General features: G+C 43.4%; 1 protein-coding gene across 1 annotated transcript in view; it reads left to right on the forward strand.

The window, feature by feature from the left end:
- Nucleotides 1-14,574, forward strand: part of tekt3 (tektin 3) — a 30,401-nt gene extending 15,827 nt beyond the window's left edge. The window contains exons 8-9 of the mRNA XM_078570595.1: nucleotides 703-857; nucleotides 13,291-14,574. Coding sequence (XP_078426721.1) covers nucleotides 703-857; nucleotides 13,291-13,507 — 372 coding nt within the window. The 3' untranslated portion in view covers nucleotides 13,508-14,574. The remainder of the gene's footprint in view (nucleotides 1-702; nucleotides 858-13,290) is intronic.
- Nucleotides 14,575-16,461: the final 1,887 nt, after the last annotated feature.

Consider the following 16,461-nt stretch of genomic DNA (forward strand, 5'->3'; position numbering starts at 1 on the left):
GTACAAAGTACAAAAGAAAATAACATTTAAACAAAAGTGTTCTCCTTTGAATCTTTCATTATCTTTAGTTTGTGAAAATGTTAACAGCTTTGATAAATTTAATATATTTAACCGAGTGATAGAACTAAGAGGAATTTAGTTTACCACTGACATTCCTGACTAACATGTCAATAGAATTTCTAATGGATAATGTATTCCAGCAGTGAGACTAGTCTTGTGCATTTGTTAAATACGCCTGCCCATTGCAAAAGTATTCCACCCATTACCACTGGCACATAACCCCGGGTATTAACCTAGCATGTAGGAAAAACCTCATCAAAATAAGGGCTGCAACATTATTAGATTCTGATAAACACACAAATTTATAAAGGAGAAAATTATTCAAAGAGAAAAGAATTCAATCGCTGCCTACATTGATTGATAGATTACCTATCTATAAATAGCACAAACAAATGTAGAGCTGACCAATACAATCCCGAGGTTAGCCAGAGATTACCTTACCAAAGAATAAAAAGATTGCCAGTCACTTCAGTTTTGTCTATGGATGAAGAAAATGCTGTTGCACATTACTGCGTTCTGCTTTGATAAGACCAATAACCCGGATACTGTGGTCTGTCAACACATATTTTCATGATACAAAATAAAAGCAGCTGGGCACAACACCCATCATTTTCCTCCTCTGTGTTTTCTCTGGTTATGCAGACTCTTCAAGTGATCTTCCAAACTGAGCTGACAATTGAAAGCATCAAAAGAGCAATCAAAGATAAGGAAGCACCTCTGAAAGTAGCCCAAACCCGTTTGGATGAACGCACACGGAGACCAAATGTGGAACTGTGCCGTGATGCAGCCCAGATTTAGTAAGTCAATAAATAAAGATCCTTTCGTACATTTTCAAGGGAAGTCTTGTGGCACAGTTAATGTCCCTGCCTCTGAATCAGAGGCTCTGGGTTCAAGTCCCATCCCAGGACTTGATGGCCATGGAAGATGCGTGCATTGTGTAGCCAAACAGGTTATTAACAACCTGCAAACCCTTCCAATACACCTGAAGCAGGCAGCAAGAGCAGGAGAGTCTCCTGGTCAGACACGCTTGATGTGAAGCTATTGCCTCTGACAAGTGACCTGTTCCAGGAAAAACTCTTTATGGAAACAGATATAAGCATGTGCTTTGTCTGCCTTAAGTGTCATTAGACACAGGACAGTCTCTAAGTCACACACGTGGAGCAATTATCAGCAGCCTCCTTTCAAGACGCACCCCCTCCCCCACCCCCAACAAGATCTGGCCCTGCTAGCTCTCCCCTCCCCTGGCCTCTGCACCAACATCCCCTCACCTCAACCCATGTCCATCCACCCAGGCCTCACCTCCCCTCCCCACCCTGTGACCTCCACACTTAACCTGGCCCTGCACTGCCAAGACGGAACCGCTGGGGGCTGCTTGTAGTCCCAGTCATGTCCATTGCAGCTTCTGGCGCTGCTGGGATTACAGAGGCGGGACCTCCTTCCGAATGAGGGGATGCAGCCTCATCTGTAGTTGATTAATGCTTGAAGCACTAAATGGCGGTGGGGCGGCCAATATCATAGGAATATAGGACTTAGGAGCAGGATTAGGCCATTCAGCCCTTCGAGCCTGCTCTACCATTCAATAAGATCATGGCTGATCTGGTTGTGGTCTCAATTCCACTTTCCTGTCTGCACCCCCATAACCCTCGACTGCCTTGTCTATCAGAAATCTGTCTCACTCAGCCTTGAATATATTCAATGAACCAGCTGCCACTCTGGTGAAGAGAATGCCACAGACGAATGACCCTCTGAGAGAAAAATGTTCTCTTCATCTCAGTCTTAAAAGCAGGCCTCATTCTTAAACTGTGTTCACTATCAGCGGGGGCGTGTTTGCCACCAACCCTTTCCACCATCCTAAAAATCTTGGCCCATGATTTGTAAATGAATGCTTTTAACGTGCTCAAAAGAAAGTCTTTTACTCAGAAATCTCCTTCCCTCTCCCCACCAAAATAAGACACTCAAACTTACAGAACTGATGAACCAGAAAAAAGCCAACTGGCCCATTCAGCAGGCCCCATACTGTTATGATGCCTTATAGATTACAATATATACAATCCCAAAACACCTGAAGCCAAGTAATCTCTTGGGTGAGGTAAAAACAAAGCACCAATAAATTCCAAATCAATGAGAATTTTTGCACCTGAATTGGGAGCGCAGAGTGGGGAAAATTTCCAACTCTGCAAATCCGGCTCGGGAGAAAGTGCCTCAGACACTCAGCTTTTCATTCCAGGGAGCCAGGCGTTAACAGGAGCCGGGCTTCCCAGCCCCAGAAAGAGTTCAGAGACAGCCATGGAGCAGACTGTGTGGAGGGCTGGTCTCAGTGATCCGGGATTTTGTCCCAGCTATTAAAAAACACAATAAAACAAAAAACAGCCTTCACCCCCTCATAGCCCACGCACACACAATCCCCATGTCCCATCTATGCCAACACATGCTACCTCGTGCCCTCGCCCACTGTCCATGGCTGCTCATAGTGTCCATGCCAACCTATGCTCCTCTACCCACCTCCATGGTCCTTTATTGCCCCTTGCCAACTTCATGCCAACCCATTCCCTAATCCTTTGCCCTTACACCCTCCATGCCAATTCATCCAATATCCACCATGGGCAGACCTCAGGGCCCATGCTGAGATGAAATAAAATAAAGTTCGAAGCACTGTTTTAAAAAAAAAACCTCTCATTCATAAAAGCCTATTCACTACATTTACACTCCTTCAAGTGCTTAATCCCTTACAAAAACAAATATTTCATTAAGTACTCATATTGTATTCATAGTCCCACATCACAAATTTATAACTACTTGAAGCTGTCAATCAAATTGTGAACTGACAGACACCCCACTGTGATAATGATAGGTTGTGGAATCAGTCATGCTGCACAAATTCTATAATGATAGCCCTTGGCTTATGTAAACAAAGTGAAATAGCAAGCACTGACTTTAAACAAATTATAGACTGCTTTTTTTTTAAAAAAGGCCGGGAGATTATCATTTTAAAAATTCATTCATGGGGTGTGGGCATCGCTGGCTAGGCCAGCATTTATTTACCATCCCTAATTGCCCTTGATAAGGTGGTGGTGACTTGCCATCTTGACCTGCTGCAATCCATGTGGTGTAGGAACACCCACAGTGCTGTTAGGGACGGAGTTCCAGGATTTGGACCAGCAACAGTAAAGGAACAGCGCTTTATTTCAAAGTCAGGATTGTGTGGCTTGGAGGGGAACTTCCAGGTGGTGGTGTTCCCATGCAGCTGCTGCCCTTGTCCTTCTAGATGGTAATGATTGTGAATTTGGAAGGTGCTGTCGAAGGAGCCTCGGTGAGCTGCTGCAGTGCAAGATGTACAAGATGGAGATGGTACACACTGCCTCCACTTTGTCAGTGCTGGGGGGAGTGAATGTTTGTGGGTGTGGTGACAATCAAGTGGGCCGCTTTGCCCTGGATGGTGTCAAGCTTCTTGAGTGTTGCGGAAACTGCATTCATCCAGGCAGGTGGAGAGTATTCCATCACACTCCTGACTTCATAGAATCGTAACGGCACAGAAGGAGGGAATTTGGCCCATCATGTCTGCACCAGCTTTCCAAATGAGCCTTGTGCCTTGTAGATGGTGAACAGGCTTTCGGGAGTCAGAAGGTGAGGATTCCCGTAGGATTCCCAGCCTCTGACCTGCTCTTGTAGCCACAGTATTTATATGGCTAGTCCAGTTCAGTTTCTGGTCAATAGTAAACCCCAGGATGTTGATAGTGGGGGATTTAGCGATGGAAATGCCATTGAACATTAGGGGGAAATGGTTTGACACTCTTTTGTTGGAGATGGTCATTGTCTGGCACTTGTGTGGCGCGAATGTTACTTGCCACTTATCAGCCCAAGCCTGGATATTGTCATGGTCTTGCTGCATTTGGACATGGACTGCTTCAGTGTCTGAGGAGTCAGGAATGGTGTTGAACATTGTGCAATCATCAGCGAACATCCCCACTTCTGACCTTGTGATGGAAGGAAGGTCATTGATGAAGCAGCTGAAGGTGGTTGGGCCGAGGACACTACCCTGAGGAGCTCCTGCAGTGATGTCCTGGAACTGAGATCATTGACCTCCAACAACTACAACCATCTTTCTTTGTGCTAGGTATGACTCCAACCAGTGGAGTGTTTTCCCCCTGATTCCCATTGACTCCAGCTTTGCTAGGGCTCCTTGATGCCACACTTGGTCAAATGCGGCCTTGATGTCAAGGGCAGTCACTCTCACCTCACCTCTGGAGTTCAGCTCTTTTGTCCATGTTTGAACCAAGACTCTAATGTGGTCAGGAGTTGAGTAGCCCTGGTGGAATCCAAACTGAGCATCAGTGAGCAGGTTATTGCTAAGCAAATGCTGCTTGGTAGCACTGTCGATGACCCCTTCCATCACTTGACCGATGATGGAGAGTAGACTGATGGGGCAGTAATTGGCTGGGTTGGATTTGTCCTGCTTTTTGTGGATGGACTTACCTAGGCAATGTGCCACATTGCCAGTTGGATGCCAGTGTTGTAGCTGTCCTGGAACAACTTGGCTGGGGACATGGCAAGTTCTAGAACACACGTGGAGTGAATCAATTGGTTGAAGACTGGCATCTGTGATGCTGGGGACCTTTGGAGGAGGCCGAGATGGATCATCCACTTGACACTTCTTGAAGATTGTAGCAAATGCTTCAGCCTTACCTTTTACACTGATGTGCTGGGCTCCTCCATCATTGAGGATCGGGATATTTGTGGAGCCTCCACCTGCAGTGAGTTGTTTACTTGTCCAGCACCATTCACAACTGGATGTGGCAGGACTGCAGTTCTTAGATACGAGCAATTGGTTATGGAATCGTTTAGCTCTGCCTATCACTTACTGCTTATGCTGTTTGGCACGCAAGTAGTCCTGTGTTATAGATTCACCAGGTTGACATCTCATTTTTAGATATGCCTGGTGCTGCTCCCGGCATGCCCTCCTGCACTCTTCTTTGGACCAGGGTTGATCCCCTGGCTTGGTGGTAATGGTAGAGGGAGGGGGATATGCCGGGCCATGAGGTTACAGATTGTGGTTTTATACAATTCTGCTGCTGCTGATGGCCCACAGCACCTCATGGATGCCCAGTCTTGAGTTGCTAGATCTGTTCAAAATCTACCCTATTTAGCATGGTGGTAGTGCCACACAACAAGATGGAGGGTTTCCTCAATTTGAAGATGGGACTTTGTCTCCAGAAAGACTGCAGTGGTCACTCCTACCGATATTGTCATGGACAGATGCATCTGCAGCAGGCAGGTTGGTGAAAATGAGGTCAAGTATGTTTTTCCCTCCTGTTGGTCCCCTCACCACCTGCCTCAGGCCTAGTCTAGCAGCTATGTCCTTTAGGACTTGGTCAGTACTGATGCTACTGAGCCACTCTTGGTGATGGACATTGAAGTTCCCCAGCCAGAGTATGTTCTGTACCATAGCCACCTTCAGTGCTTCCTGCAAGTGGCGTTCAGCATGGAAGAGCACTGACTCATCAGCTGAAGGCAGGGGTGGGGGGATGTGGGGACAGTGCTAATCAGCCAGTTTCCTTGCCCATATTTGACTTGATACGATGAGGCTTCATTGGGTCCAGAGTTGATGTTGAGGACTCCCAGGGCAAATCTCTCCCGACTGTATACCTGTAGGGCAGGACATACCCCGGGATCGTGATGGTGGCGGTGACTGGGACATTGTATGATTCCGTGAGTATGACTATGTCAGGCTGTTGCTTGACTAGTCGGTGAGACAACTCTCTGAGTTTTGGCACAAGCCTCCAGGTGTTAGTAAGGAGGACTTTGCTGGGTCGACAGGGCTGAGTTTTCCATTGTCGTTTCTGGTGCCTAAGTTGATGCTGAGTGGTCCATAGAACAATAGAACCATAGAAAAGTTACAGCACAGAAGGAGGCCATTCAGCCCATCTTGTCCATGTCAGCCCGAGGACACCCAGGTGCCCTTTCTAATCCCACCTTCCTGCACCCGGCCCATAGCCCTGCAGCTTACAGCACTTTAGGTGCAGATCCAGGTACTTTTTAAAGGAGTTTAAAGTTTCTGCCTCTACCACCAACTTGGGCAGCGAATTCCAGACACCCACTACCCTCTGCGTAAAAAAGTTCTTCCTCATGTCCACCTACACCTTCTGCCATTTATCTTGAATCTATGTCCCCTAGTTCTAGAATTTTCCACCAAGGGAAACAATTTCATCCTGTCCATTCTATCTATTCCCCTCATAATTTTGTACACCTCAATCAAGTCACCTCTCAGCCTTCTTTGTTCTAAGGAAAATAACCCCAACCTATCCAATCTCTCCTCGTAGCTACACTTTTCTAACCCTGGCAACATTCATGTAAACCTCCTCTGCACTCTCTCCAGAGCTATTACGTCCTTCCTGTAATGTGGTGACCAGAACTGCACACGATACTCCAGTTGTGGCCTCACCAGTGTTTTGTACAATTCCCACATTATATCCTTACTTATATATTCTATACCTCTGCTAATGAAGGAGAGCATTCGGTTTCATTCCTTACAGGCTTCATAGCAGTTCAATACAACTAATGACTTGCTAGGCCATTTCAGAGGGCAGTTAAGAGTCAGCCATACTGCTATCGGTCTGGATTCACATGTAGACCAGACCAGGTAAGGACAGCAGATTTCCTTCCCTAAAGGATACTAGTGAACCAGATGGGTTTTTACAACAATTGGCAATGGTTTCATGGGGCAGAATTTTCTGCCTGTTGGGCGGGCGGGCCCGACCTAATCTCCGGCGGGCGCGGAGCTGATCGCTACCAATGATCGGGGCCGCACCGCCATTTTACGTGGGCGGACCAATTAAGGCCTGCCCAGCGTGACATCCTCCAGGAAGCGCTATGCGCTCCCTGTGTGGGCGGGAGGGGAATCCCTAAAATCGAGAGTGCGCTCTTTCGCGCATGCGCACGAAAGAGTGCACATCTCCCTGAGGCTAAGTGCTGCCTCAGGGAGATCGCCTCGACTTTTAACACTATTAAAAATAGAGAAAAGAAAAATCCCTTACATGTCCCCTCATGTGACAACGTCACATGAGTTGGGACATGTTCATAATTTACAGAACAACTTTATTACAATTTTAAAAACCCGACATGAAACCTCATCCCGCCGCTGGATGAGGTTTCATGTTTTCTCTATTTGCCGCCGGGGCTCCTGGCCGACCCGCCAACCTTAAGGTTGGACGGGCAGGTCCTTTAATTGGTTAATTGATCCTGTCACTGGCCTCAATTGGCCATTGACAGGTTGGTGGGCCCGCAGCTGATTTTGCTGCGTCTCCGCCTTCTTGAAAATTTAAACGGGACGCGGTGATGTCAGGGATTCCGCCCGACGTTATCCTGTGTCATTTTACGCATCGGCCCCCCAATCGCCAACGGCAAAACTCTGCCCATGGTCATCATCAGACTTTTAATTCCAGATTTTTATTGAATTTAAATATCACCATCTGCTATGGTGTGATTCGGATATAGGTCACCAGAGCATTACCCTGGGGCTTTGGATCACTAGTCTAGTGACAACATCACTACGCCACCACCTCAAATGCCTCAAAGATTGACAGTTCCCTTGACAGCTTGACAGTTCCAATGTGTTTGTTTGCTTTTTACACACATTCATGACTATTTTAAACAATCCCAAAGGGCACTTGACCTCTCCAAAAGGTCTCATTCTGACTACCATTCTAGTAAACCTTTTCTGTATTCTAAGGTCTTGATATCATTCCTAAAGTGTGGTGGCATCAGCTGAGGCATAATCAGTGTTTCCTCAAAGTTTAATTAATGTGATAATGGAAAATTCCTCTCTACCGCCAATAAACAATCAAAACTAGTTCAGAAGATCACATCGATCCAGACTTGCATTCCAAGATAGCTCCCTCTTGTGTGAGGTGATCTCCAACCCAGCCAGATTCAGGTCCAGCTCTTGTTTGAAGGAATAAAATTATTTATCATTCACTGCAGAAGCAAATAAACTATTCCACAGGTCCATAATTCTCTGGAAAAAGAAAAGCTTCCAACACCTGGCCCACCACCTCCTTCTAAAGGGCAATTATGGATGGACAATAAATGCTTGCTTTGCCAGCAATGCTCACATCTCATGAACAAGTAATTAAAAAAGAGGATGTCCTCTCAGAATTTGTAAGCCTGAACCTTGGTCCTTCCTAACCCATTTTATTGAAATAATTTGTCTACGTAAACGAAATCTAATACTTTCATTATTTTACAATCAAATCATCCCTAGATCTAAGTTTCTCCAAATTATAAAGTGTAGGGATGCAGCTCATTGAGTCTATCTAGGTAACTAAGGTATTTCACACTGTGTATTAATCTTCTGACCCTCTGCACCCTTTCCAAAGCCTCAATAAAACCCACCATATGAAGAGACTTAGGGCCGGATTTTGATCAAGGAGAGGGCTATCGGGAGTCAGGAATTTTCCTGGCCCAATGATCCAATCATTGTCCTGCAGGAGCCGCTCACCCTACTTTTGTGTCAGGGAGACAGGCCCACCACCTCCAGAGGCAGGCCTGAGGTGGGCAGATGGTGAGGCTGGCAGACTAGAAATCTGCCTCTGTTTACTGAGACATCAGCCCAGCTATAATCATGACTGTTAGGCCCTCCAACCCTCACCCTCATTCCCCCCCATGTCTCTTATGCCCCTCATATCTCCTCCATACCCCATGCCCTCGCCACCCCATGGCCCTTCTATTATCCCCATGCCCACATACATCCTCTTAATCTACTCTTCCAGTATCCATTAGGCACAGAATTAATGAGCCATTGGCAAATCTGGCAATTTTTGGAAATGCTCCTGAAACTGACAACATAAGCAACACACACTTTGAAAATCTCCTTTGAAAAAACTGCTCATCTTACACCCTCACAAAAGTGTCAGTTATACACAGCCATTCATAGTATCAATGACAAAAAAAACTTTGATTCATTTCACATCCTTTAATCTTGTGTAAATAAACACACAGACATTAAAGAGCACTTCAAAGAAAGATCAGGTTATTACAAGGTAATAAATATGTCAATCAAACAAAGCCAGCACTCCCCTGCAAACTGTGTTAACATTGCCTACAGGCCTGAGTCTATTATCCATTTTTGAACTCAGCCAAGCATTCATAACGAGATCATCTGGGGGAAAAAACAGGTTTCTGGCCATCTGCTCAATCTGCTTTTGTTGGAGCAATTGCCATAGGGCGGGATCTTCTGGCCCCGCCCACCACCAGGATTGTGTGGTCCAGCCAAAGGCTGGACCGCCGAATCTCCTGCAGTGGGTCCCGTCACAACGTGCTGGAAAATCCTGGCCAAAGAGTGCTGCCAATTGAACATGCCAAGATCTCCTTCTTACACCACTAGTTTTAATTGTTTTCCCTGTAGGGTGTATGTATATGTTTAGCATTTGACCTGCTCACATGCACAACATTGCTCTTTCTAAATTTAATACCATTTACCAAACACAGCCTAATTCCCCAGCACAACAAGATCTACTTGTAGTAGTTGAGCATCCTCTACAAGTTCCAAACTTTTGCATGTATATTGGTATTGTTCATGAATTTGTGGTTCATTCCTCAGCCCTTACAACCTGATCAGAAATGGAAATAACAAACAGAAAAAGCCCTAACGCCTATTTCTGTAGGTTACCAATGATAACCTTTCTCTAAACAGATCCAAATCCATTAATAACCACTTTCCTACCTACAGGTGTTCAGCCAATTCGCAATCCACTGCAGCAGATTACCACTAATTTCACATGATTTCATATTGTAGAGAAGTCTTTTGTGTGGTACCTTAGCAAAAGCTTTCCAAAAATCCAAGTAGATAATGTCTACCAGGTTACCCTCATGCACAAATTAGTGACATTCTCAAAAAATTCAGTCAGATTAGTTTCAGATGACCTTCTTCTCCGGAAGCTGTGTTTGATGTTTTTAATGTGGCCTTCTCTGTCTAAATGGATATATATTGATTTTATCCCTAACTATTTCCTCCACTCAAATGAAAATATTCAAAATTGAACAAAAACTTGCTGACAGATGCATCAGGGAGTGTAAGGCCTCATTGTACAACTGCTTTTTTTTTCATTTTAACTGAGTCCATTATTTTGCTTCCTTCATGCTGTTAGGCTTTTATGATTCTGTTATTATTTACACAATTTTTGACTCTAAATAAAGAGAAAGTAAACAAAAGGTTGTTAAATGCATCAACTTTTTTTTTACATGTATTTCATCTATTACATCTATCGTTATTTGTGTTTAACATGAATCAGTACAGAGAATTTCCCCTTAAACAACACACAGTAAAACCATTAATTAAAGTACATTAATTAAAGTAAACATGAAAGAAATAGCAGAATAGTTGGAGCACAGCACTTAGAGCTCTGGCAGCAAAGAGGGAAGGCACAGCGAAGCCTGACACTCCAACCTGGGTGGCTTTTTGTTGGCCAGTTCTTAATCAAATCCACTAGGTGGGGTGACCTGCTGTATAGAGAAGGATGTCAATCATCTGAGCAGAAGAGAGACATGCTGTGGTTTGAACTAACTGTGCACTAGCTCGGTAAAGCATTGTAACTGGTCACACTCAGGGCTATGAAAACAATTCCATGTCCCTTGGCATAGTTACTTGCAGACAATTGTGAAGGAAATATTTTTATTTCATAGAAAGGTCATCAAAAGGCCCAGAATAGATAACTGAGGATTTAGGGATTATAATATATTTGGAATGGATATGTAGTATATACTAAACCTAACAAACAAAATATTATTCTTGTTAATTAATCTGACTGTCCCTTTAACAAATGCATTGAATCGGGAATTGTAATTTAAAGATTCCTTCCACAGATGGATCGATTTCTATTCTATTCTCACCTTAGTGAATGCTCATGGTTATGACAGAGATTTTTTACAGCACCTCAGAATTACTGCTCAGTTACTCACTGGCTGATGATGATGCAAGTGTGTAATTTGGTAAAGCTGAGGATAGGGAAAAGCCAAGGAAAGCTACATTAATAATAGTATGTTATGTCCGATATTTCTGCAGCTCAGGAGGTTTGGCCTTTCTACAGCTGAGCAGAGTTCTGAAAGTGCACTTTTGCTACTTCTAGAGCTTTGTCTTCTTGCCCTGCTATGTTTCATGGATACTTGTAGCCCTCTATTACCTTGGTAATAATGTGTGATTCAAGCCAATAAGTATCGGGAGGCTTTTCAAATGTGAGGAGCACCCTGATTGAGGCCCATCAGGTCATCTCAAAGTCCATACACTCAAGCTTTGCATTAGGAATCACTGCATTCCTGTCAGGAAGCTGACTACGTTCTCTTTCTTCATGGAGCACAGGCAAATATAGTGCCCGCACTGGCATCCTGACTGAAATCACTTAACACAGCGCAACCTGAAGATCAAATCTAGGACCTTCTCGTATTACATTGTTCATGACACACCGAGCGGTGCATTTTTCACTAAGCCACTGGGGGAGCTCAAGAATACTTTTTTTTACATGTAAAAGAGAACATGTTCATCAGTGGTACTAATAATTATATAGATAAAAACATTTGCCCATGTTCTTTTAGAATCAGTGTTATGTACTTTAGGATACAGGGCATTTATTGTAAGACACTGAGGATTCTGCACATAATAGTTTTTAGAAGTGAATAGTCAGATTAGAATTTCCTATTGTGGCTAATCTGTTAAGGATCCAAATGTGAGTGTTTAATCACTTAAGCTACAAGTTTGCTTCTTAGTAACTTCAAAAAACTCAGAGTGCCAACTCAGTCTGTCAGCTTCTATTCATTATTTTAAGTAAATGATACAACCTGCCCCACGTATCATCTGATTCACTAAATTGTCACTGTGCATATTGTGAACTGTTTGTTGCAAAAAGGTAGAAACCGTATGAAAGGAATATAGTGATGGCGTGGCTGAAAGGAACACAGAGACTGTTGCCATGAACACAGCAACCCTGTAGCTTCTCAAAGTGCCTCAATCATGGATTCTTCATAAAAGATTTAAACCTGTTTGAACTTCAAAAAAAAAACTTCCAGCTTGAGATGTAAATACTGTGGGAGACTGCTGCATTGGTAGGATACTGAAATTAACTTGCTGTTTTGTGAGCCTACTTCTACGCAGCACTGGATCCAGTGCTCAGTTTGCACTACTGTGCTTGGGTCAGATGTGGAACCTCCACATCCCCAATAAAGAGAGGAAGAAAGATATTTCCAGAGAAGTCTATTAACCCCAATGGAATGTGGGCCATCACAGTTTTAACTCCTGAAAATAATTTTTACAACATGAAAAACTGCTGAACATTAAAAATGTCCAAGTTATTATTATGAGAGAGTACCAAACATATTTAGCGCTTCTATTTTCCATTTTAATAAACAGTCTTGTGGTTTTACAGAATTATTTTTGAAAATAGATAGTGCCTGAAGGCTAACTCATTGACAGCAGAAATTGGAGCTTATTTCATGAGTGAGAAAGTTCAGCATCTCATGAGAAATAAGTTGTTAAACTGCTGTTGGCACAGACTGTTATTTGTCCTTATAATAATGTCAACATTTCTGTTCCTCACAAACTATATTAACAAAAATGAATGATATTTGGTTTTATTTGATTTGATTTAGCTGTTGCAAAGTAAGATTTGTCAGAATCCAAGAAAATGTTATTTTTCATACATCAGCAAAATTATAGTCATTTCTGAACTTAAACTCTTAATATGATGGATTACACTGAAAACCATATTATTTTTGTTAGTCTACTCATAACTAATATCTGATGGAATTAAATCAAATGTTTGGACTTACTTTGTGACACCAAAGAACAAATTTGGAGAATGTAATCTGGTAATATTAGAGAGCAAAGGGAAACTTACCCATAATGATAAAGTCCTTTGTTACATTTCAATACTTTCACTGTGGTCATTGTCTCTTACATTCTCTGCCCACTCATTTAGGCCAGTTATTTTTTCAATTCCTTTTTTCTTAATGACTCTGTGTATATGATGATACTGGGCACAGGACAATGATACAACATGAGCCAACAAGTAAACACCATATTCCCCAATCAGAGGAGCAATAAATAAGTCAGGAATATTCATAGTCGTCAGATAGATAGAGCGGAAAATAATGGAATGGGGGAAAAAATCACTGGAGTTGTTTTTCATTTAAAGCCGTACATTACAAAGTATCTTGTGGTCATTATTTTCATTACGTTTATTATAGTCTTGTTAATGAAGTCCGTGAACTTGACAACACCATCCAGACCTTGCAGCAGAGGCTAAAGGACGCAGAAGACACTCTACAAATGCTGATACATACAAAATCTACCCTGGAGTACGACCTCTCTGTTAAAGCAAACTCGCTCTTCATTGACCAGGAAAAATGCATGGGAATGCGCAAAAGTTTTCCAAGCACCCCAAGACTGGTTGGATACACTTGAATTTAAAAAAAAAAAGACATTTTCCATTAGTTTACAATGAACAGATTCACTATGCATTATCATTGGTACAATTGCTTAAAATTTGACTGCTTCACTGGTGATGGCGAACTGTTGTAGCTCTTCACTGAGTTTAAAAGACATAACACACTAAATGCTGCAAGCATCAATGAGACATGGTCTTTTGACTAACTAAAGATTATCTGAAACTTTACATCATCACTGAGGTATCTTGTTTATTTTATGGGTGCGTTGTTTCTCAATGAATAATCTTTTAAATGAATGTTGGAACACTGCATAGCACTGACTGTTTATGGATTATATCATTCAACTTATTATCATTTTTGATTTTTGCACGTGGCAACCATGAAAACCATCAGTTTAGAATGGGAGTTTCATAGTAATGATCAAAAGGGTATTGGATATATATTTGAAGAGGAGAAATTTGCAGCTTTATGTAAACTGAGGAATGGAATAGGAATAATTTCAAAACGTCAGCAACAACCTGATGGACCGAATAGCCTCCTGTGCTGTCAGATTTTTTTAATCTTTGTAAGACTTTTTCTTTTAGTGCAGTGATAATCAAAAAGCAATCCTGTGAAAACTCATCTTTCTTTGTTTTTCTTTGTGACCGATGTGAATTATTTGACGTTTAACATAAAGCAGTTTCCTTTAACTTGACCTGTTCTGTTTATTATTAGGTGACTAATAATTAAAGGTGAAAGCCTTTAGTAATCTTACTTTATGTTATAACATATATCCAAAAAAAGATCAACAACATTTTAATAGTTAGTGAAAGAAAAGGCTTATTAGCTTTACTAATGCAGCTAGTATTCTGTGCTAACTACATTGATCTCATTTTGACAAGGTAAAGGTTAATAGTAAGGAAGTTAGTGCTGGTGAAAGGTCACAGACCTGAAATGTTAACTCTGTTTCTCTCACACAGATGCTGCCTAACCTGCTGAGTTTTTTTCCAGCATTTTCTATTAATAGTAAGAATTCTATTTTGTAGTATCTAACAATGATTTACTTGATTGATAATCGATAAAATTAAAAAATATAGACTTCACAAACAGCACTGGGTTTTAAAATTTAAAATGATTAATCTGCTCACTTACAAAATGCTAGCAGATTTCTTCTGTGCATAAATTTATAAAATCATATGAATTCATAAATGCATGAATTCATGGGCCAAATGCTTAAAAGCTGACTTTATTGGTTCAAGTCCCTGATTTCCAGGACTTTTGTTCATTTGGAGCTGTGCCAATTATTGGATAGCATGTGAGCCAATTGTACCTCACATCTCTACTTTTCAGTTCCATGTGTCCTTATACTTCTGCCCAAAACTTTCTTCACTACAGGGCTCTGAATCATCCCAGATTTGCACTCCGTGTGGTTACGGGCGGGTAAAAGGATGTTTAACACGCTGGCCGCAATGGCGGCTTCTCACACCGTATCGGCCCAAACCCGCTGCATTAATTATGCATTCCTGGGAAACAAACCGTTTTGATGGCGGGCGGCTCTGATTTGCCTGTCACGCCGTCACCTCGCCGCTTCATCACACTGGGCGCCACATTTAAAATGCAGCCAAGTGCACACATGTCAGTGTTCCAGCCCACGACTGCTGCGAAGGGGACATGGCCCTGAAAGGCAAGGAGCCCCCACGTTTAGTAACACATCCCCCAAGCGCCTGTTTGACATTGTGCCGGCCCATCGTGATGTCCTCTACCCCAACTCTGGCACAAGAGGGGCAGCAACATTACCACTCTGGCTTGGTAGGCAATGGCAGTGGTGGTCAGTGCCAATGCTGCACAGAAGAGGTTGGCCATCCAATACAGATAGAGGATGAATGATCTCACCCGTGCAGCCAGGGTAAGGCAACCATCTCATCACTCTAAACTCACACACACTCAAGCCCATCACACATTCACTGGCATCTCATTCACTGCCAGCTCAAGGGTCATCACCACCCATTCTCACACACATACCCTCAGATCTCCATCTGGCCTCATCTCCTCTGGAGGCTGCCTCCTCAGCCCTCACCATCTTGAGGCCACTTGCACAGATCAACATGTGCCCCCACACACACCCTGGGATACCCTCCTTCCCCAGTGCAGCTCACACCCTGCAGCCTCTTCCCTTGCCTGAGGCCACTTCTCCCCCTTCCCCAAGCAAGCTCTAGCCCAGCAGCTGTACAAAACCGCCCCCACCTTATGGCTGGTCTGGGAGCTAGAGACCTGCCCTTCAGCCCCTGTAAAAGTGATGTGGTGCTGTCTGCAAAGTCTGGCACTGATGACTGCAATTGCTGCCTGAAGCAAGATAGGCAAACAAACCTTGAAGTCCCAAGCGAAATGCAGCTCACCAGGTGCACGTGTGCAGTTGTGGAACCATCGGCGTGTGAGTGGACAGTGTGGGCGTTGAGTCTGGCAGTCTAGCCTTATAATGATATGCAGATGTATTACAATGAGGTTCCCAATGTCCGATGGTGGGAAATCCGGCCAGCCATTGGCAGGCAGAGCGGACGATCGCAAATTGGTTTCATGACGTTGTGAAACCGATTTTTGGCCTTCTCGCCATATTGTCCGCTCACGCTGCCGAGCATGTCCAACGCCAGCGGGCACGGAAAATTCCACCCTTTGTTCCAATGCTATTCTGGCCAGCCTCCCACTCTGTAAACTTCAGATCATCCAATACTCAGCTGCTTTTACCCATTCCATGCCAATCATTCATCTGCTCTGCCATTGCCTACATTCATTGCATCCCCACCCCCCCAATGTTTAAATCCCTTCATTGCCTTGTACCTAGCCATCTCTGTCACCTCTTCTCCTCCCCGCTATCATACCAGCCCATCACCACCAGACCAGAATTCATCCTTCCTCTGATTCTATAGCCTCTTGTGCATGCTCCCCCTTCACCCAACATCGGCAACTGTGCCTTCGGCTGTTTAAACCCCAAGC

Source organism: Cetorhinus maximus, chromosome 24 (genome assembly GCF_964194155.1).
Source record: "Cetorhinus maximus chromosome 24, sCetMax3.hap1.1, whole genome shotgun sequence".
Classification (NCBI taxonomy): Eukaryota; Metazoa; Chordata; class Chondrichthyes; order Lamniformes; family Cetorhinidae; genus Cetorhinus; species Cetorhinus maximus.